This window comes from Pongo pygmaeus, chromosome 18 (genome assembly GCF_028885625.2).
Source record: "Pongo pygmaeus isolate AG05252 chromosome 18, NHGRI_mPonPyg2-v2.0_pri, whole genome shotgun sequence".
Classification (NCBI taxonomy): domain Eukaryota; kingdom Metazoa; phylum Chordata; class Mammalia; order Primates; family Hominidae; genus Pongo; species Pongo pygmaeus.
In genome coordinates, this window is record NC_072391.2 from 54,211,133 (window position 1) to 54,231,045 (window position 19,913).

A 19,913-nucleotide genomic window follows, 5' to 3' on the forward strand; every position below is an offset into this window, starting at 1 on the left:
CAACATGGTGAAACCCCATCTTTACTAAAAATACAAAAATTAGCCGGGCGTGGTGGCGCATTCCTGTAATCCCAGCTACTTGGGAGGCTGAGGCAGGAGAATCGCTTGAACCAAGGAGGCAGAGGTTACAGTGATCTGAGATCATGCCATCGCACTCCAGCCTGGGCAACGAGAGCAAAACTCTGTCTCAAAAATAAAATAAAATAAAATATAAAAATATCATTTAAAAATAATATTTTCTGTTTGGATTGTCACAATAATAGTTGTTGGAATAAGGGTGACATTAATTTCCTTTTTTAGATTGACACCTACTTGTATAATCTCATAGTTTTAAAATGAGCAAAAAAACTCAAAAAGCCTCTAGGCTCCCCCTTGACACTCCTCCCCCTGCCCCGTCATGTGTGCTGATTGTCTGCTGCTTACCCTGGGGGGCCTTATCTGTGTCCCCTTCTGTGACAGGGTGCAGGAGCCGTGGGCGGACAGAGCTGGGGTTCTCTCCCTGTTAGAAGTCTGCGCCCAGGCCTCAGGCAGTGTCACTGAAATCAGGTGAGTCCAGAGAACAGGCCCCCTTGGAATTCTTCATCTTTCATGAGCATTGGGACTTTTCCTTGACCTTCCCTCATCCTGTGGGGTAATAGCTGTGGCACCAGCCAGTTCTCCATGTCCCCAGGGTAGCAGGAGCTCCTGGGGCATATGTGAGGGGCTACACATTTGTTGGGACTAGTGTAGTAGTCAAGCCACAGTGTCGGAGGAAGACATTCCCAGAGTCAAAACAAAGGGCTGTTGGATCCAGACAGACATGGCTGGGAGTCCACGCTGGTTGCTTGGAAGTGGCCCCCAGATGCAGTAACACACATTACGGTTCTTCAACCGGAAATAACACAATGACACACAGAGTAGCTTATGGCAAAGGTTTTAGCATCCCACTCACCTATGTTCAGATCCCAACTCAGTCACTTACTGGTTGGAACCCGTTACTGTGTCTCTCCGGCCTCAACCTCCTGCTCTTAAAAGAGTCGAATTACAGCCCTTTGTGGGGCTAGGAGGATTCCAAGAACTGGAGCCTGTAAAGATGTCTGCTGTGCTGTCACCAGCCACACAGCCTGCCCTGCTTCTTCCTTCTCTCTTCCAGGAGTGAGCAAGGGGATGCTCTGGGGACTTTATCATCTCCCATAGCCCTCTCCCCATAAGCACCCCATGAACATAACATTCAAGTGAAGGCAGCGAGCTTAGAGTGCAAATGCAGACTCCAGACACATCCCCTACCCCACCCTTCCACCACACTGTGGTCCTTGTGCCCCTCCCTCATAAAATTCTGGAACTGCCCTTGGATCCCTCTAATGGCTTTCTGTCATGGTCTGAAAAGGCTTATCAACTTATTAACTTTAAATTGTTGAAAAGGGCCAGGCGCAGTGTCACGCCTGTAACCCCAGCACTTTGGGAGGCTGAGGCAGGAGGATCACTGAAGCCCAGAGTTCAAGGCTGCAGTGAGCTATGATTGTGCCCACCACTGCACTCCAGCCTGGGCTACAGAGCAAGACCCTGTTTCTTTAAAAAAAAAAAAAAAGAAGAAGAAGAAGAAGAAAGAAAAATTGTTGAAAAGGCACAACTTGGGGTATTGTGTGTGACTCATGGTAGCACCTACTTTCCGATCCTAAGCTGGTCCCTGGCAGGGGAGAAGGGAACCCAGGCAAAGTGTCTGAGAGTTCAGAGTTGGAGCCGGGCAGCCCGGGTGCCAGCTGGGCCCTCCGGGGAAGGCTGCCCGGCCTCACGTTGGCTATTGCTCGCTCCTCAGCATCTCCGAGACCCAGCAGCAGCTCTGTGTCCAGCTGGAATTTCCTCGCCAGGAAGAGAATCCAGAAGCTGTGGCACTCAGGTGGGACCCAGCACCAGGGACCCCAAGGCAGGGGCTGGTGTTGGGGAGGGGGCAGGGCTGCTTCTGACCAATATTCACCACCCTGCCCAGAGACCTTAGAGGTTCGAAGTCTTTACACAGCCTACAGAGGTCTGACCAACCCACTTCTGAGGTGCTTCAGCCCTACCCCAGGCCCCAGTCTCAGCTCCAGTCACCCCCACGAACTTTCAGTTCCCCAAACACCATCTTGCTTAGACCTTAGGGCGTTTGCACAGGCTGTGCCCTCTGCCCAGAATGTTCTCTTCGCGCCTACCTGCTTCACCTGCCTAACTCCTCCTCATCCCTCAGGTCTCAGCTTAAATGCCACCACCTCAGGGAGGCCCCTGGACCCCAGGACTTGGTCAAACACTTCCATTATCCACTCTTATAGATCCCTGGATTCACAGCACCTCTAATCCATATGGCACAGTTTTGGAAATTAAAAGTCACCCTTTTGAGTGGATGCAGCCCTGCATGTGTACATTCTGGGAAATAGAGCATGGTAGGATCTCAGCCTCACCTCACCTCCTCGGCTGTGTGTCCTTGTGCAGTGAACAAACTGCACAACCATACCAGCTGCCCCATCAGGACTCCTGCTTCCTAGCATTTCTTATAAGTGAATAGCAAACTGTAGGACTTCATTTGATCAGCATTTATTTACCCCTACACCATAAGCTCCTTGCAGGCAGAGACTGAATCCCCCATACTGGGCTAGATGTTCCAAAACTGTCATCTCCCTGTCTGTGTCCAGGTTGGCTCACTGTGACCTTGGGACCCACCACAGCCTTCTTGTCGGGCAGCTGATGGAGACGTGTGCTAGGCTGCAGCAGCTCAGGTCAGCGCCCGGAAACTCTGTGTGGGGCCCTGAGTTCTCTGGTTGACCCTGGTGCCTACTCCAGGCCACATGTGACCCTGGCATTCTCACTTCCTTGTGTAGAAGAAAATCACACTTGGCCAGTGGAGGGGAGGGAGAGCCCCGGGGTGGCTCAGGGGAGCTCTTGGGTGGCCCCTTCTCCTCTCTTGGCACCCCCTTTTGGATGTGATGACCTCCGAGGTGTGTCCAGCCTGAAATCCTCTGGAATATCCTTGGACCTTTTCAGCTTGTCTCAGGTTAACCTCTGTGAGGACGATGATGCCAGTTCCCTGCTGTTGCAGAGCCTCCTGCTGTCCCTCTCTGAGCTAAAGACATTTCGGTATGTAGACAAGACATTCACTCAGTCCCCTTTGCAGCTCTGTCCTGCCCTGACACCTCCCGTTATTCCCAGCCCTGGGCTCAGAGGACTCGGTGTCTCACCCTGTGGACAGAAACCACAGGTGGCCCTGGAGATGATTTTTAGGGGTACCCAGTCGTAAACATGACCTTAGGAACATTGAGCCACATGGCAAGAAAGTTGTTCCCTTTTTAACACTCTTTCATTGTTTTTCTTTTAAAATAACTGCGAACTAACACAAAGTTTCAAGAAAACTGAGAACTGCTGTGTGCCATTTACCCAAATTCACCCTTAGAGCCGGGCGTGGTGGCTCATGTCTATAATCCTAGCACTTTGGGAGGCCGAGGCAGGCGGATTGCCTGAGCTTAGAAATTCGAGACCACCCTGGACAACATGGTGAAACCCTGTCTCTACTAAAATACAAAAAATTAGCTGGGCGTGGTGGTGCATGCCTGCAATCCCAGCTAATTGGGAGGCTGAGGCACAAGAATTGCTTGAACCTGGGAGGCTGAGGTTACAGTGAGCCAAGATTGTGCCACTGCACTCTAGCCTAGGTGACAGAGCGAGGCTCTGTTTCCAAAATAAATAAATAAATAAAAGAACAAATTCACCCTTTGCCAATATTTTTCCACATTTTCTCATTTCTTCCCTCCCTCCTTCTTCCCCACCTCCTTTTTCTTCCACTCTCTCCCTCTCTCCTTTTCTGAACCATTTAGAAGTAAGTTGTAATCATGTCCCTTTACCCATTAACATTTCAGCGAATTTGCTAAAAATAAGGACTTTCTCTTCCATAATCCAGTAAAATTATAAAATCCAGGAAATGTGACATTGATACACTACTATTATCTCAACTACAGTTTATACTCCAATCTCACCAGTTCTCCCAATAATGTTTCTTATTGCATTTTTTTCCCAGTTGTGGATCCAAACCAGGATCACATGTCTCATTTAGTGTCATCTCTTTAGCGTCTTCTTCAATCTGGAACACGTCCTTGGCCCTTCTTTGTCTTTCATAGCATTGTCTCTGACATTTACAGGCCAGTTATTTTATAGAATGTCCTTCCACTTGGGTTTGTCTGATGTTTCCTTATGTTTAGAGTTAGAGTCTGCCCTTTGGGCAGGAATATCACACAGGTGATGCTGTGTTCTCGTGCCTTCCATCGGGGCACATGATGTGTCGGAGTCCTCGGGCTGGTGATGTTAACTGTGATCACCTATGACAGTGGTGTCTGCCAGGTCTCTCCACTTGCAAAATTACTAACTTTCCCTTTGTAATCAACATAGATTATGTGGGGAGTTACTTTAAGATTATGTAAATATCCTGGTCTTCCTCAAACTCTCATTGGCAAATTTTAGCAGCCGTTGATAAATCTTACTTAAATCAATGAATCAGTATGACAGTTGCAAAATGTAGCTTTCCTAACTTTACATTTTATTTCCATCTAACTGATTACACCAAGAAGAAACTCTTGGGCTGGGCACAGTGGCTCAATCTTGTAATCCCAGCACTCTGGGAGGCCGAGGAGGAAAAATCGCTTGAGCCCAGGAGTTCAACACCAGCCCGAGCAACATAACGAGACCACCCCCATCTCTACAAAAAATAAATAAATAAAATAAATGTTTAAAAAGGAAGAAACTCTTTAGGACAGAGAGATCTTTGACACTTCTTCAGTATTTGCTTTAAAGATGCAGAGTTTTTGATAAACAACAGTAACTAGCTAAACTACAGTGATACCTAATTCTGGCTTAAGTTGTGAAGTTGCTTCCCTAATGATTGTGGTTTAGGAAATACTGAACTAGTCCATGCTTCTGCTTCCAAGCTCTATGGTGGCTTAATGAGTTCATGGTGGAAGAGATTTACGAAGGGAAGGAGGTCTTCTCACATTGCCCCCCACATCCCCACCCCACATCCTTGCCCTCTGCCACCAGCATTCAGAGCTCCCAAGACCCAGGGCGGCTCCTGCCTGACCTGTTGCCCTTTGACCCCCACCAGGCTGACCTCCAGCTGTGTGAGCACCGAGGGCCTCGCCCACCTGGCATCTGGTCTGGGCCACTGCCACCACTTGGAGGAGCTGGAGTGAGTTGCAGAGTGGAGGGATCGGGAACAAGTGGCCCAGCTGAGGGTGAGGGGTGGAGAAGAGAGCAGGGCATTTGGAGGGCAGGCAATGAGACTTCAACCAATGACCCTTCCCCTGATGAAGTGCAGCAGTTCTGGGTGTGGCCTGGGGAAGGAAGATCACCACAGTTTTGGTCTGAATTTCGCCACTGACTCACAGAGGGGCTGTGGGCATGGCTGTTCCACTCTGGGCTTCGATTGCCTCATCTACGAAAATGGGGCTCATGAGCCTTGCTCTGCTGGGCTGGCTGTGGGAGTCAGGCTACGGAGAGGGCTGAAGAACAAGAGGGGGTGTGTGTGTGTGTGTATGTCCCTAGTCCCCCAGCTTTCTCTCTGCAACCTTCATCCAGGGCATAGTTTCTCAGCTGGGCCAGCTGTGACTATCATGCCTACCCAGAGCCTGAGCCCTGGGGCCAGGGATACCCATGTGGAACCTGGACAGCGAGGGTGGCCCAGGGCATGCAGATGCAGAGTTGGCCTCCCAGGGGACAGAGCAGGAGAGGGGAGCTGACAGGACAGCTCAGCTCCAGGGCTGGGCAAGCTGCGCTAACCCTTGCCTCTGCCTGGTCTTCTGCAGCTTGTCTAACAATCAATTTGATGAGGAGGGCACCAAGGCGCTGATGAGGACCCTTGAGGGGAAATGGATGCTAAAGAGGCTGGAGTAAGTAGTGATGGTGGTTGTGGGTGAGTGAGTGGTGGGGGTGGTTAATGGATGGTAGAAGTGGGTGAGTGGTGGGGTTGGTTAATGGATGGTGGAAGTGGGTGAGTGGTGGGGTTGGTTAATGGGGAAGGGAGTGAGTGAGTGGTGGGAGTGGTTAATGGGGAAGTGTTGTGAGTGAGTGGTGATGGTGGTTAATGGGGAAGGGGGTGAGTGAGTGGTGATGGTGGTTAATGGGGAAGTGTTGTGAGTGAGTGGTGATGGTGGTTAATGGGGAAGGGGGTGAGTGAGTGGTGATGGTGGTTAATGGGGAAGTGTTGTGAGTGAGTGGTGATGGTGGTTAATGGGGAAGGGGGTGAGTGAGTGGTGATGGTGGTTAATGGGGAAGTGTTGTGAGTGAGTGGTGATGGTGATTAATGGGGAAGGGGGTGAGTGAGTGGTGTTGGTGGTTAATGGGGAAGGTGAGTGAGTGGTGTTGGTGGTTAATGGGGAAGGGTTGTGAGTGAGTGGTGGGGTTGGTTAATGGGGAAGGGGGTGAGTGAGTGGTGGTGGTGGTTAATGGGGAAGGGGTGAGTGAGTGGTGGTGGTGGTTAATGGGGAAGGGGGTGAGTGAGTGGCGATGGTGGTTAATGGGAAGGGAGTGAGTGAGTGGTGATGGTGGTTAATGGGGAAGGGTTGTGAGTGAGTGGTGATGGTGGTTAATGGGGAAGGGGGTGAGTAAGTGGTGGGGGTGGTTAATAGGGAAGGGAGTGAGTGGTGATGGTGGTTAATTGGAAAGGGGGTGAGTAAGGGGTGGGGGTGGTTAATAGGGAAGGGTTGTGAGTGAGTGGTGATGGTGGTTAACGGGGAAGGGTTGTGAGTGAGTGGTGGGGTTGGTTAATGGGGAAGGGGTGAGTGAGGGGTGATAGTGGTTAATGGGGAAAGGAGTGAGTGAGGGGTGATGGTGCTTAGTGCCGCATGGTCAGTGAGTAGCATGCCTAGGAACCTTTGCATGTTTTGTGAACACAAACTGCCGTGTTTCTGGATGGACCCAGGTGAGCTGAATGCCCTTACATGACCTTTTACTTTCTATTTTGGCTCTGAGTGCCAGCAAGAACCTTGGTCATAGGAAACAGAATACACAACTCAAAGCAATCCAAGACAGAAATGTATTGGCTTATGTCATGGAAAATTACGAGGCCACTGACTTCAGGCACAGCTGGATCCAGGGGTTCTGTATTTGTCAGGCTTCTCTCTCACATACTTCACTCTGGCCCTTACTCTTTCTCTGTCCACCTTGGCTTCCTTCTCAGGCAGGCCATCCCTGCACCTGCAGGCTTACTTTCTCTCAGCTTAGTGGAAAGGGAGTACCATTCTCCCTGTGGTTACAACAAAAGGTCCTAGATTGAGTCTCACTGGGCTAGCTTGGGTCACCTGCCCCACTCTAAAGCAATCACTGTGGCTGTGAGCACAAAATATTCTCATCACTGGCCAGACCTGGGTGCATGCACACCCTATCTTCTGGACTTAGAGGGGTGGTATTTCAGGGTGTGAGTAACGGAAGAGGAAAGAAACTCTGGGCAGAAAAAAATCTACAGATGTCCACTACATTTGTCTACAGTTGTTTCCTTGGTAACTGGCAGCTTTTACTACTCTCCCCCATAATTTGAAGCCATCAAATTCTTAGAAATGCCAGAAACAGCCTCAGTCTAAAAGACAGGTCCCCGTCCTGCACAGATTCCTGTTTAGACAGTATCTGGACAGAAAATTTAACAGAATATCTTCTGCTTTTCATCTCTTAACTTTTTCTGATGACCAAAAATACACACTGGCTATAAAAAGTTCCATCATTCTAGAAATATGTAACAAATAACATGAAATGCCCTGGAGATGACATCCCCTGAGAAAACTTCTGTTGAACGGTTTGTAAATTTTTCTCCAGATTTTTTTTTCTACATATGTTTTGAATTCAGCTTGAAAGTAGCCTTTTGACTTTTTGCCCCTTAACATTGAAATTCTTCCACTTGTCCCTCTTTGCTTCTCCTGGGGAGAGGATCAGGTAAAAGGAGAAGAGGGATTACAGAGACCTTTGACCACAGGGCCCTCCTGTCGTCTCACTGGTCTGTTTCTTTGCCCACTCTCCATGTACCTGCATCTCGGCTCAGCCTTCTGGAAGCTTTTATTCAGGGGATTGGAGGTCCAGTGAGGTCATTCATTGGCTCATTCATGCATTCGACGAATATGTACTGAGCTGGGCACCTGGGCCGGGGACAGGACAGATTCATCCATGCCCCTGGGGAACTTTTTCTTCCTCCTGATTTCCCAGGCACCAAGTGCTGCTCCTTATCTCCTGCTGCCTTAGTTGCCCTATCTGTAAACTGGGCATAATGATATCATCCCTGTCCAAAGGAAGGGGATGGATCGTCAGTGCCCGGAGATCTCTTCCCATCTCAGATCTGTCATTTCCAAGTGTAAATCCCCACAGGCAGTTACCCTCAAATCCAGTCAGCTTCTTCCAGCTGTCTACCTGTGATGGAGTGGGTAGGAGCATGGACCCGAGTTAGGAGCCTCACTGCCTGGGTTCAACTCTGGGTAGGGTAACTGACACTTCCAGTTTGCTTGGAGTTTTCCCCATTTTAGCACCCAAATTCCCACATCCAGGAAAACCCTTCTGTTCTGAGCCAACCAAGACAGTTGACCATCTTTTGCTTCTGCCTCTTATTTTATTATTTATTTATTTGAGACCCAGTCTCTCTCTGTTGCCCAGGCTGGAGTGCAGTGGCACAATCTTGGCTCACTGCAACCTCCGCCTCCCAGGTTCAAGCAACCCTCCTGGCCTCCCAAGTAGCTGGCATTACAGGCGCGCGCCACCAGGCCCAGCTAATTTTTCTATTTTTAGTGGAGACCAGGTTTCACTTTGTTGGCCAGGCTGGTCTCGAACTCCTGACCTCAGGTGATTCACCCGCCTTGGCCTCACAAAGTGCTGGGATTACAAGCATGAGCCACCGCGCCCAGCCAGTTCTGTTTCTTAATGTGTGAACTTGTGCCAGTCCCTCAGCCTCTCTGTTCTTTGGCCTCCTCATCTTAACTTTGAGGATAAGAGCAATCTCCCCTGCTAGGGTGGTTGTGAGGATTAAATGAGATAATATGTGTTACATTCTTAGAGTCTGGTCAGAGTTCACACTCTATAAGTGCTAGCTATTGTTATTCTCCTCTCCTGCCTAGGCTGGGGGCCTCTAGAAGTACAATCGCCTGAGTCACATATGGTTGGGGCTCAGGAATAGGAGTTCTATAGCTTTGGGTTCTGTTCCTGAAGCAGCCACTTTGTATATGACCTTAAGCAAGTTCTCTAACTCTCTGAACCTTGGTGTTCCTCACCTTTAAAATGGGGATGATAATAAACCCACCTTTCCAGATGGCCCCAAGCCCTGAGTTTGGCCCACAATTTATGATCAATATGTGACTGCCATTATTACTGATCATTAGTCTGGGTCCGTGTGGTTCAGAACATAGAACTGCTGCCTGCCTGACCTCAGTAATTCATGCAGAGAAACAGCATTTGGACCTCCCAGGACAGTTCATTTTGTAGAATTTTTACACTGTGTGGATATAAGTGGCTGTCTTGGAGGTCCCTAGGCTTGCTAAGCACAGAGGCCTCAGACCCCCAGACTGGACAGTGCCCCACCCCCAGATGCCAAGTTCACCTGGCCGCCTCTTCTCCAGCCTCAGTCACCTTCTGCTGAACAGCTCCACCTTGGCCTTCCTTACTCACGGACTAAGCCACATGACCTGCCTGCAGAGCCTCAGGTGAGTGACCGAGTGGCCCCACGGGAATGAATGGGAAGAAACACTTTCCACTCAGTTGGGATCGCATCCAGGGAAGCACTGAGGGCACCTCCCAGGGGATCCTTTGCGGCTCCCTCCCAGGCCCATCCCTTCGCCCTCCCAGGTGAGTGCCCACTGCTCTTGCCTTCTAATGCCATCAGCTTCCTCCTGGTTACAAAAGTGGCCTAAAGGGCTTAGGCCCACGTCGTAGAACAACTCTTGAGGCACACACAGTTCACCCTGGGCTCTTATTAAAATGCTCATTCTGATTCCCCAGGTCTGGAATTCTGCCTAGATTGTGCTTTTTTTTTTTTTTTTTTTTTTTTTTTTTTTGAGTTGGGGCCTCACTATGTGGCCCAGGCTGGAGTACAGTGGTGATGCACAGGTGCAATCATGTTGCACTGCAGCCTCAAACTCCTGGGCGAACGTGATCCTCCTGCCTCATCCTCCTAAGTAGCTGGGACTACAGGCCTAAGGCGTTGCACCCAAACTCAGCATTTCTTTTTTTGTTTGTTTGTTTTTGAGGCGGAGTTTCGCTCTTGTTGCCCAGGCTGGAGTGCAATGGCGCAATCTCAGCTCACTGCAACCTCCGCCTCCTGGGTTCAAGCGATTCTCCTGCTTCAGCCTCCCGAGTAGATGGGATTATAGGCATGTGCCACCACGCCCGGCTAATTTTTGTATTTTTAGTAGAGACAGGGTTTCTCCATGTTGGTCAGGCTGGTCTTGAACGTCCAGCCTCAGGTGATCTGCCCACCTCGGCCTCCCAAAGTGCTGGGATTACAGGCGTGAGCCACTGCGCCTGGCTTCAGACTCTGCACTTCTAACAAGCTTCCGGGTGGTATCAATTCTGGGGGCCACAGTCTGCACTTTGAGTAGTGTGGGTCTAGACTCAGATGGGGTGGCCTTCCTATACTCCCTTTGTGATTTCACTCCCTGCCGCTAGGATAAATAAACATGACACTTACTTTCAATGTGATTTTTCAAAACATGAAATCTTGTGACTAAAAACAAATCCAAGCAGTGACACAAAGCATTGGTTTGTTTATATCCAAGTACACCTCCTACCCCCCACCTCGGGCAGAGCAGAGTAGGTACGAAATGAGGTTAGAGAGTTCCAGGAGGTTATATCATATTGGACCATTTCACCCAAAATTAATTTACTGAAAGGTGATCCATTAAAATGTATTTATTTTTATTTTATTTTTATTTTTTGAGACAGAGTCTCATTCTGTCGCCCAGGCTGGAGTGCAGTGGCATGATCTCACTTCATTGCAACCTCCGCCTCCTGGGTTCAAGCGATTCTGGTGCCTCAGCCACCCAAGTAGTGGGATTACAGGTGTGCACCACCACGCCCAGCTAATTTTTGTATATTTTTAGTAGAGATGGGGTTTCACCATGTTGGCCAGGCTGGTCTCGAACCCCTGACCTCAAGTGATCCACCTGCCTAGACTCCGAAAGTGCTGGGATTACAGGTGTGAACCACCGGCGCCCAGCCCCGTTAAAATTTAATTTGCAAAATAAAAGAAAGTAAAAACAACATGCAAACAAATACTTCCCAAGGGGCTAAGACCATTTGCCTCAGCTGTTTGTTGGTTTTTCCTACCCCGGCAGAGCAAGGTCAGGGCTCAGTAAAGACAACACCCTGGGTTTAAGGAAAAACCTACCATTTGCATAGATGAGAACATGATATGCCCCTGAGAACTGATGTGCGTGAATCAGAGAATCCCACGTGAAATTGGCATTCAGCCGGGCCAGCCCAGAGATCCCTGACACAGAGGCTGAGGTGAAGCTTGAAAAAGAAATGTAGAGACTGTTCCTGGGCCAGGGGCTCTGGATTTGTTTCCACCCAGCCTGCAAGTCCCTAAGTCTCTGGCCAGTCACAGTTCACTGCTGGGTCTCAGTTTTCTCACCTGGACATTGGGGACAATAATTCCCACCTTGCTCACCACCCCCCACCTGCCATGACCCCCAGAAGTTTTGCTACTAGCATATGAATTCCTAGGTGTGTAAGGCTTTGCAGACTGTAGAATTCTTAACACAGCACCTGCAAAGGCCTTTAAGCTCCTGAAAGCCTCTTGGTCTATTCTCTGCTTTTCCAGACTGAACAGGAACAGTATCGGTGATGTTGGTTGCCGCCACCTTTCTGAGGCTCTCAGGGCTGCCACCAGCCTAGAGGAGCTGGAGTGAGTTGCCCATCCTGCCCCGAGACCCAGGACAATTTTGTCCGGGAAAGATGACAAGGGCAAGGGGCTACCTGAGCACACCCTTTGCTTCTTCGTCTCATCTCCTTCACCCACTTCTACATTGTGTAAACAACCTGGGGCCTAGAAGCTTGGGGGACCCAAAGACAGGATGTAAGAGTGGCAATTGCAGCAAGAGGGATTTAGGTCAGACAATGGGGAGAACATCCTAAACAGAAGCCAAGGGTTAGGAGCTGTCACTCAACATGGGGTGATGGGGCTCTCTGTGTAAGCCGAGGCCCTTCCTGGGACTTCAGCCTCCCCTTCTTTTTCTGGGAGTGGGGTGTGGACAAGATGAGATGGCAGAAGGCTGATGAAGCTGTTCTCTCCCCCAAGCTTGAGCCACAACCAGATTGGAGATGCCGGTGTCCAGCACTTAGCTACCATCCTGCCCGGGCTGCCAGAGCTCAGAAAGATAGAGTGAGTGGCCAGCCCCACAGAGGAGGGCCACAGGGGTCACACCATGGTCCTAGGAGATACTGGCCCCTAGCTCAGGCCAGCATGGTAAAATCTACCCTGCACCAACCTCAGTGTCCAGGCAGTGGGGCGCAGTGACCTCCTGGCCCTCACTGTGGGACCTTAAGCCACTCCAGCCCCTGCTCTTCTCTGGGCCTTTCTGCCTCATTTTCTGGGTAGGTGTGTGGTGTGGGGGGATTGTCTCTTAGCGCCCTGAAGCAGGGGTGGCAGCCCCAGCAGATGTGCTGGGATATTGGGGAGAGGGGGCATCAGAGGACCTGATGGCTGCCCCCCTCCCACAGCCTCTCAGTGAACAGCATCAGCTCAGCCGGGGGAGTGCAGTTGGCGGAGTCTCTCGTTCTTTGCAGGCACCTGGAGGAGCTGATGTGAGTGTCTGCCCAGGTGGCCTCTGCCCTCTGTGCCCCCAGGCCCACCTGGCCTCCTCTCCCGCAGTGGGCACAGGGCAGGGCGGGGGTCCCGAGTGGGCCAGCCCAGTACTCAATGCTCATTCCTCTCCTTTTCCAGGCTTGGCTGCAATGCCCTGGGGGATCCCACAGCCCTGGGGCTGGCTCAGGAGCTGCCCCAGCACCTGAGGGTCCTACAGTGAGTGGCCCCCTGCCCACACCATGCAGGGCTGGTGGGGAGGAGGGTCCCCAGGAGCAGTGGGGGGGGGTCCAGGCCTCCATCAATTGAGCTGCCCTGCCCCAAGTCAAGCTATGGCATGTACCCACTCTCCTTCCTGTTCCTTCCCTGCCTCTGACGTCTGCAGCAAGAAAATCAGGAGGCCCAGCCTAGTCCTGGTTCTGCCACTGGCCCCTGCCTGACCTTGGCCAAACCCCTGCCCCTTCTCAGCCTCAGTTTCTTCACGTGCAAAAGAAGTACAATGATCCCAGTTCAGTGTGCCCTGTGAGCGGGTCCCTGAGGGTGAATGAGAAATCCTGGCAGAGGGCTTCGCAGGAGCACAGTGCCAATCAACGTGGCCTCAGCACTTCACAATTGAAGTCCGTGGCCTCATTGCAGCCTCAGGCAGCCCCCAGAGTGCTGGGACCTTTTTTTTTTTTTTTTAGATGGAGTCTCTCTCTGTCGCCCAGGCTGGAGTGCAGTGGTGCAACCTCGGCTCACTGCAACCTCCACCTCTCGGGTTCAAGCAATTCTTGTGCCTCAGCTTCCAGAGTAGCTGGGATTACAGGCATGTGCCACCATGCCCAGCTAATTTTTGTATTTTTAGTAGAGACGGGATTTCACCATATTGCCCAGGCTGGTCTTGAACTCCTGGCCTCAAGTAATCCACCCACCTCAGCCTCCAAAAGTGCTGGGATTACAGGCGTGAGCCACCATGCCCGGCTGGTGCTGGGACTTTTATGTGCACCCTTTTCCAGGCAAGGGAATGAAGCCCAGGAGAGGTGTGGAGAATTTTCCTTACTCATACACGAAGGACCCGGGTGTTGAATTTGGGATCTCAGACCCCAAAGCCAGGGTCCTTGATACCCACCCAGGTCCTGTGTGGATGGGGAATTAGCCAGAGACTGTGTATGGGCTGGTGCTGCAGCCTGAGACAAGGCTGAGGGTGGGGCTCTGGAAACACCAGTCCCTCAGGCTCCTCTCACCCTCTCCTCTTTCCCCAGCCTACCGTTCAGCCATCTGGGCCCAGGTGGGGCCCTGAGCCTGGCCCAGGCCCTGGATGGATCCCCCCATTTGGAAGAGATCAGGTAAGTAGGGGCTGCCCAGCCCAGGCATGGGGACAGTCCTGGGCGGGTGTGGGGGTTCCTCTCACAGGTATCTCCCCTACACTGCAGCTTGGCGGAAAACAACCTGGCTGGAGGGGTCCTGCGTTTCTGTAAGGAGCTCCCGCTGCTCAGGCAGATAGAGTAAGTAGCCTCCCCTGCCTGCTTGGGGGACCAGTGGCAGGCTGAGGGCAGCCCTTCTCTGACTGAGCCTAACACCTGGGGAGGCCTTTGAAGTGATAGAAGCCCCGGGGATGGTGGGGGCCTGGCTCAAGAAGGGAAGTCTTTCCTAAAACTCCTACCTTACCCCAGATCCTGGCGGCTCTGCTCCCTCCTGTGCTGACTGTGGGAGACAGGACCTGCTAGATCCCCTGACTCAAACACCCCCCATCCCATCCCACGCCCTTCTCCATCCCCAGCCTGGTTTCCTGTAAGATTGACAACCAGACTGCCAAGCTCCTCACCTCCAGCTTCACAAGATGCCCTGCCCTGGAAGTAATCTTGTGAGTGATTGGAAGAGCCCTGAGCTGGCTGGGAAAAGGAAAAGTGGGGAGGGGTCGGGGGAGTTGGCTCCAGCCTGCTGTGTGGCCTGGAGCTGCTCCCATCCTCTCTGGCCAGTCCTCCCATTTGTAAATGGGGACGATCATTCATACTCAGACATCCTCTCAAAGACATTTTAACACTCGAGCTGCAGGTAATGTTGGGTAGAACAGTTTACCTTCTCCTGCCTTTTTCCCCATTTGTAGAGTGGTGGGAGGGGAGGTGGGCCAGATGATCTTTAAAGGTTTTTGGTCCAACCTTCCTTTTGGGAGGCAACTGGATAGACCACCTTGCCTGCTTGATGAAACCTCCATTTATGAACCACTGTTGGTAGAAACAGTGGCTAAAGCCAGGAGAAAGCCACCCCCAGACCTGCTGGCTGGGCGTGCTTGGCTGTCTCTTAGCAATCAGAATCCCCCAGACCTTGGGGCCTTGCAGTGCTGCCTCATGAGTAAACTAGAATTCTAGGACTAGCCTGGGACCCTAACCATGGTATGGAGGACAAAGCTGTTTCCTAAAGAACAGGACACAAGTGATTACGAGATGATTTTAGTTTGCATCCTAAAGGTCTTAACCCTTCTCATTACACCAAAGCGAAAGTCTCAGATCAGTGGTAATTCACCTTTAACACCTAACACTGGATTCTCCCTTTTTAACCAGAAGGGTTAAAAACCCAACATCTTAGGAAGGACATATGTTCCAACTAGACGTTAATACCATTGTTTGTACTATATTTATTTTTGTAACTACCTTCTATATGGAGTCTGTAACACAAGTTTTCCACTGATAGTAGTAATAAATGTTTCCTTTCAAGATTTTTTTTTTTTTTTTTTTTTTTTTGTGATGGAGTCTCCCTCTGTTGCCCAGGCTGGAGTGCAGTGGTGCAATCTCGGCTCACTGCAACCTCCACCTCCCGGGTTCAAGAGATTCTCCTGCCTCAGCCTCCTAAGTAGCTGGGATTACAAGTGCCCACCACCACACCCAGCTAATTTTTGTATTTTTAGTAGAGACAGGATTTCACCGTGTTGGTTAGGCTTGTCTCAAACACCTGACCTTGGCCCCCCAAAGTGCTGGGATTACAGGCGTGAGCAACCACGCCCAGCCAAGATTAATTTTTTAAAGTAAGAAAAAAGAGGGGGCCGATTTAAAGAAAAATATGATGCATCCTAAATACAGGAGGTACATGTATGTGGCAAAAATGGCAACATCTTGTGAACAATGTCGTGATCCAAACTTGACGGGGAGGGGAGCAGGGAGGAAGGTAACCTGCACCCTGACGTCTTCAGGGGAGGACACACAAGCACCCTATCAGGTGGCCTCTCTTGAAAACCCTTGCCCCCACGATCGGCCCCCCGCTCTCCCCACTCACTGCCTTGTCTCCACCCCTCGACCTCCTTGCTCTCCTGCCGCTGACTTTGGGACCCCTATCCTGCAGGCTGTCCTGGAATCTCCTCGGGGATGAGGCGGCTGCCGAGCTGGCCCAGGTGCTGCCGCAGATGGGCCAGCTGAAGAGAGTGGAGTATGAGGGACCAGGGGAGGAATGGGACGGGCTGAAGGGGGACCTACATCCCGGGAACACCAAGAGGCCACTGGGTCAGTCCCCTGCCTCCCAGAAAGCCCTTCCTTGAGTTGCACACTCTGGCCTGTTCCAAGCCCCTGCCAGGCTTAGTTCCCCCGGGATTCTAGCCTTCAGCTTCCTGCTGCACCTGCCACAAGTCCCCTGTTGTCTTTTGGGTTCTCTGAGAAGGTAGTGTGGGAGACTGTGTCCCCCGACCTTGGCCTGAGGAAGGGACCTAGGAAACTCTCACACTCATTCTCATGGCCGTGTTTCTCTTTCCCCTCCCCTCACCATCCACTGAGAAGCCTGGAGAAGAATCAGATCACCGCTTTGGGGGCCTGTCTCCTGGCTGAAGGACTGGCGCAGGGGTCTAGCATCCAAGTCATCCGGTAACAGAGGCCTGCAGGGGTGGGGATGGTGGGTGGGAGGCTACACCAACCCCCAGATCTAATGGGACTCCCTGGAGGAGGCGGCAGGGCCTGGGTTGGGGATTATCAAAGGAGACTCGGACCACTCCACCAAGAATTTGGCAACAAGCAGACTTGGATCAAACCCCAGCTCTGCCACTTGCCAATTGTGTAACTTTGTAGCCATAACTCAACCTCCCTGAACCCCAATTTTCTCATCTGTGAAATGGGGATACTGATAGTATCTACCTCAGAGAGCTGTAAGGACTAAATGAGCATATAAAGCACTGAACCCAATGCCTGGCACATAGTAAGCACTTAAAATGGCAGCTATAATCAGAGCCATCACATACAGTTGTATAGGTTGTGCACTGCACAAGGGCATTACACCTAAGGGGCACCATTCACATTGTCAACCTGCTAGATTTCTAGCAGATGAGAGTAAAGTACCTTGTTCTACCAAAATCATATATTATGACAATTTCAGACAGATGGCAGTAAAACATGTTGAAGAAAGAGGGTCTTTTCCTTACTTGCACTAATGTGTCATATGAGCGTGGACTTAGCTGGCATCACTATCTCCCAGGGAGGAAGGTTGAGTTGGAAGACTCAGGAGGCAGGTGTGGGGGACACCCTCTCCCTAGGTCAGCTATGCTGGTCTAACACCTGCCTCTGCCAGGTAACTCTAGGCACAGCTCTACCTTTTTGGGCCTCAGCCTCCCAATCTGCAGATACGACAGACAGCAGAGATGGGAGGATGAATGAGTGCCTATATCTGTGCCCCACAGCCTCTGGAATAACCCCATTCCCTGCGACATGGCCCAGCGCCTGAAGAGCCAGGAGCCGAGGCTGGACTTTGCCTTCTTTGACAACCAGCCCCAGGCCCCTTGGGGTACTTGATGGCCCCCTCAAGACCTTTGGAATCCAGCCAAGTGATGCACCCAAATGATCCACCTTTCACCCACTGGGATAAATGACTCAGGAAAGAAGAGCCTCGGCAGGGCGCTCTGCACTCCACCCAGGAGAAAGGATATGTGTGTCCTGCTGCAGTCCTCAGGGAGAACTTTTTTGGGAACCAGGAGCTGGGTCTGGACAAAGGAGTACCCTGCATTACGTGGGATATGTGTGATCAATTGGGGACATGCGACACACAATGAGGGTGTCATGACAATGCATGACACATACGGTTTTATGTGGCAGTGTGACCCCTTGACATGTGGCATTGCATGAAAGTCAATGTGGTGCGTGTTCTATGGCATGGGTCCTGGCATCCCAAGTGGCAGGATACACGATTGTTGGTCTATATATGACATGTGACAAATATCCATGTCACAGGACTCATGGCTGGCCAGATGACCTCAGGCTGGCCCAAGATCTAATTTATTAATTTTTAAAGCAAATACATATTTATAGATTGCATGTATGGAGCAGCTAAGTCAGGAAAAGTCTTCCGCCCGAGCTGGGAGGGGAGAGTGTCCATGCACTGACCAGTCCAGGGGCTCAAGGGCCAGGGCTCTGGGACAAGCCGGGGACTCAGCCATGAAGTCCCCTCCTGCCTCAATCCTCAGCCTACCCATCTATAAACTTGATGACCCCTCCCTTACTTACATACTAGCTTCCAAGGACAGGTGGTGGTAGGGCCAGCCTGGCGGGAGTGGAGAAGCCCAGTCTGTCCCGTGTAAGGGACAAAGCCAGGTCTAACGGTACTGGGTAGGGGGCACTGCCAAGACAATAAGCTAGGCTACTGGGTCCAGCTACTACTTTGATGGGATTCAGGTGGGTCTCCATGCACTTCACATGTTACCCAGTGTTCTTGTTACTTCCAAGGAGAACCAAGAATGGCTCTGTCACCCTCGAAGCCAAGTTTGATCAATAAACATGATGGTATTCCACCTCTAGCCTGAATCCAATGTTTCCTGTTACCCCACTGAAGTCAGAAGTGGTTCACCCCCTGCCGTAAGGACTGGACAGCAGCGCAAACAACAGAGAGGTGTGCTGAGTGGAGCACTGGCCTGGGAGTCAGAAGACATGGGTTTCCAGCTCAGGCCTTGTCTCTAGTCACGTGGCCATGGGCAAGTTACCTCCTCTCTCCAGACCTCGCCTGCATCATGAGGGTGTTATAGAAGCTCAGCATGTTAGAAACATTTTTTGTTTGACTTGCATAACATTGAAACTACTTTCTGAATTCATTGTCAGTATTCAAAATCGGGAATTTTACATAAAAATTCAGATTCTGCTTGCTTTTAAGTGCTAATCCAGCACTCCCACTAAAGAGTCACATGACTGTGCCTTTTAGATGTGCACACATGCCTCAGCTTGCTGCAGTCCCCACCACTCCCCATTGTCTTGATACCCCACCTGACCCCACTTTTTGCTGCTCTTTGACCCTGGCCTAGAGAGTTTGCATAGGTATGTTGTACCAGAGGAACATGGCTTTGGAAGTCAGACAGGCATGGAATAGAATGTGACTTAACCCTTTGCTACCTGTCTTTGAGGTATGTGGGTTAGCAGCCACCCCCCAACACACACACACACATTAAGACTGTTGGAGAGGTCAGGACAGCAAGACGAGTAAAGTTACCGGCAAAAAAAAAAAAAAAAAGGAGTTATCCTAGTTCTCCTCTCTTTTTATAGCCGAATATCATATGACGTGAAGAGATGCCCAAAATGACAGATCAGCATCCTCTCTCCCTCGTGTAGTTAAAACAAGTTGATCTTAGGGGGAGCCTCCCACCCCATTGTGAAAAACCAGGTCGGGAGGGTGCAGTTACAGCTGACCACCACTGGAGGGCAGGCTAGCCCACTGGCGAGTTATGAGATAACCTCTTCACTGTGGGACCCAGAAGGAAGTTAGGAGGCGATGCTAGGGCCTGTTCCCACCTGGCCTAGTAGCTTGGGATGTCCCAGCCTACCAGTGGCTCACCTGGATGGCTTGGCCTTGACCTTTGCAGCCCTCCAGGTTGTTCCCGACCCCCTGCCAAGCATGAGGAGAAAGTCCTCCAGCCAAGTGCCGAGCACCCATACTTCACACAGGGCCACCCTTACCGGGCCAGGGTCAGGGCACGCCTAGCACCAAATGGGCCTGTCAGCCTGGTCATGGGGGAAAAAGTAAGCAGAAAGAGGATCCAAGAAGTTTACCAGGCAACCCTGGGCCCGAAATTCTGTCTCCCTTTCCTGGGACATGATGCCAAGTTGACCTTGGCCTTCAGTGTGCCCAAGATCACCTTCACACTAGAGGGGTTGCATTGCCTCCTCTCCTTGCCCAAGAATGAAGGATGAGTCCCTCAAAGCCTGGAAATGGCTTG

The 19,913-nt window shown here is 51.1% G+C and overlaps 1 protein-coding gene across 10 annotated transcripts in view; it reads left to right on the forward strand.

The window, feature by feature from the left end:
• Nucleotides 1-18,499, forward strand: part of NLRC5 (NLR family CARD domain containing 5) — a 94,581-nt gene extending 76,082 nt beyond the window's left edge. For all 10 annotated transcript variants that reach the window (XM_054453170.2, XM_054453169.2, XM_054453174.2 and 7 more), the window contains 17 exons: nucleotides 460-546; nucleotides 1,796-1,876; nucleotides 2,646-2,729; nucleotides 2,995-3,087; nucleotides 5,099-5,182; nucleotides 5,799-5,882; nucleotides 9,582-9,665; nucleotides 11,783-11,866; nucleotides 12,260-12,343; nucleotides 12,682-12,765; nucleotides 12,905-12,982; nucleotides 14,005-14,088; nucleotides 14,176-14,247; nucleotides 14,523-14,606; nucleotides 16,079-16,162; nucleotides 16,507-16,590; nucleotides 17,397-18,499. In XM_054453170.2, coding sequence (XP_054309145.2) covers nucleotides 460-546; nucleotides 1,796-1,876; nucleotides 2,646-2,729; nucleotides 2,995-3,087; nucleotides 5,099-5,182; nucleotides 5,799-5,882; nucleotides 9,582-9,665; nucleotides 11,783-11,866; nucleotides 12,260-12,343; nucleotides 12,682-12,765; nucleotides 12,905-12,982; nucleotides 14,005-14,088; nucleotides 14,176-14,247; nucleotides 14,523-14,606; nucleotides 16,079-16,162; nucleotides 16,507-16,590; nucleotides 17,397-17,508 — 1,447 coding nt within the window. In that variant the 3' untranslated portion in view covers nucleotides 17,509-18,499. The remainder of the gene's footprint in view (nucleotides 1-459; nucleotides 547-1,795; nucleotides 1,877-2,645; nucleotides 2,730-2,994; nucleotides 3,088-5,098; nucleotides 5,183-5,798; nucleotides 5,883-9,581; nucleotides 9,666-11,782; nucleotides 11,867-12,259; nucleotides 12,344-12,681; nucleotides 12,766-12,904; nucleotides 12,983-14,004; nucleotides 14,089-14,175; nucleotides 14,248-14,522; nucleotides 14,607-16,078; nucleotides 16,163-16,506; nucleotides 16,591-17,396) is intronic.
• Nucleotides 18,500-19,913: the final 1,414 nt, after the last annotated feature.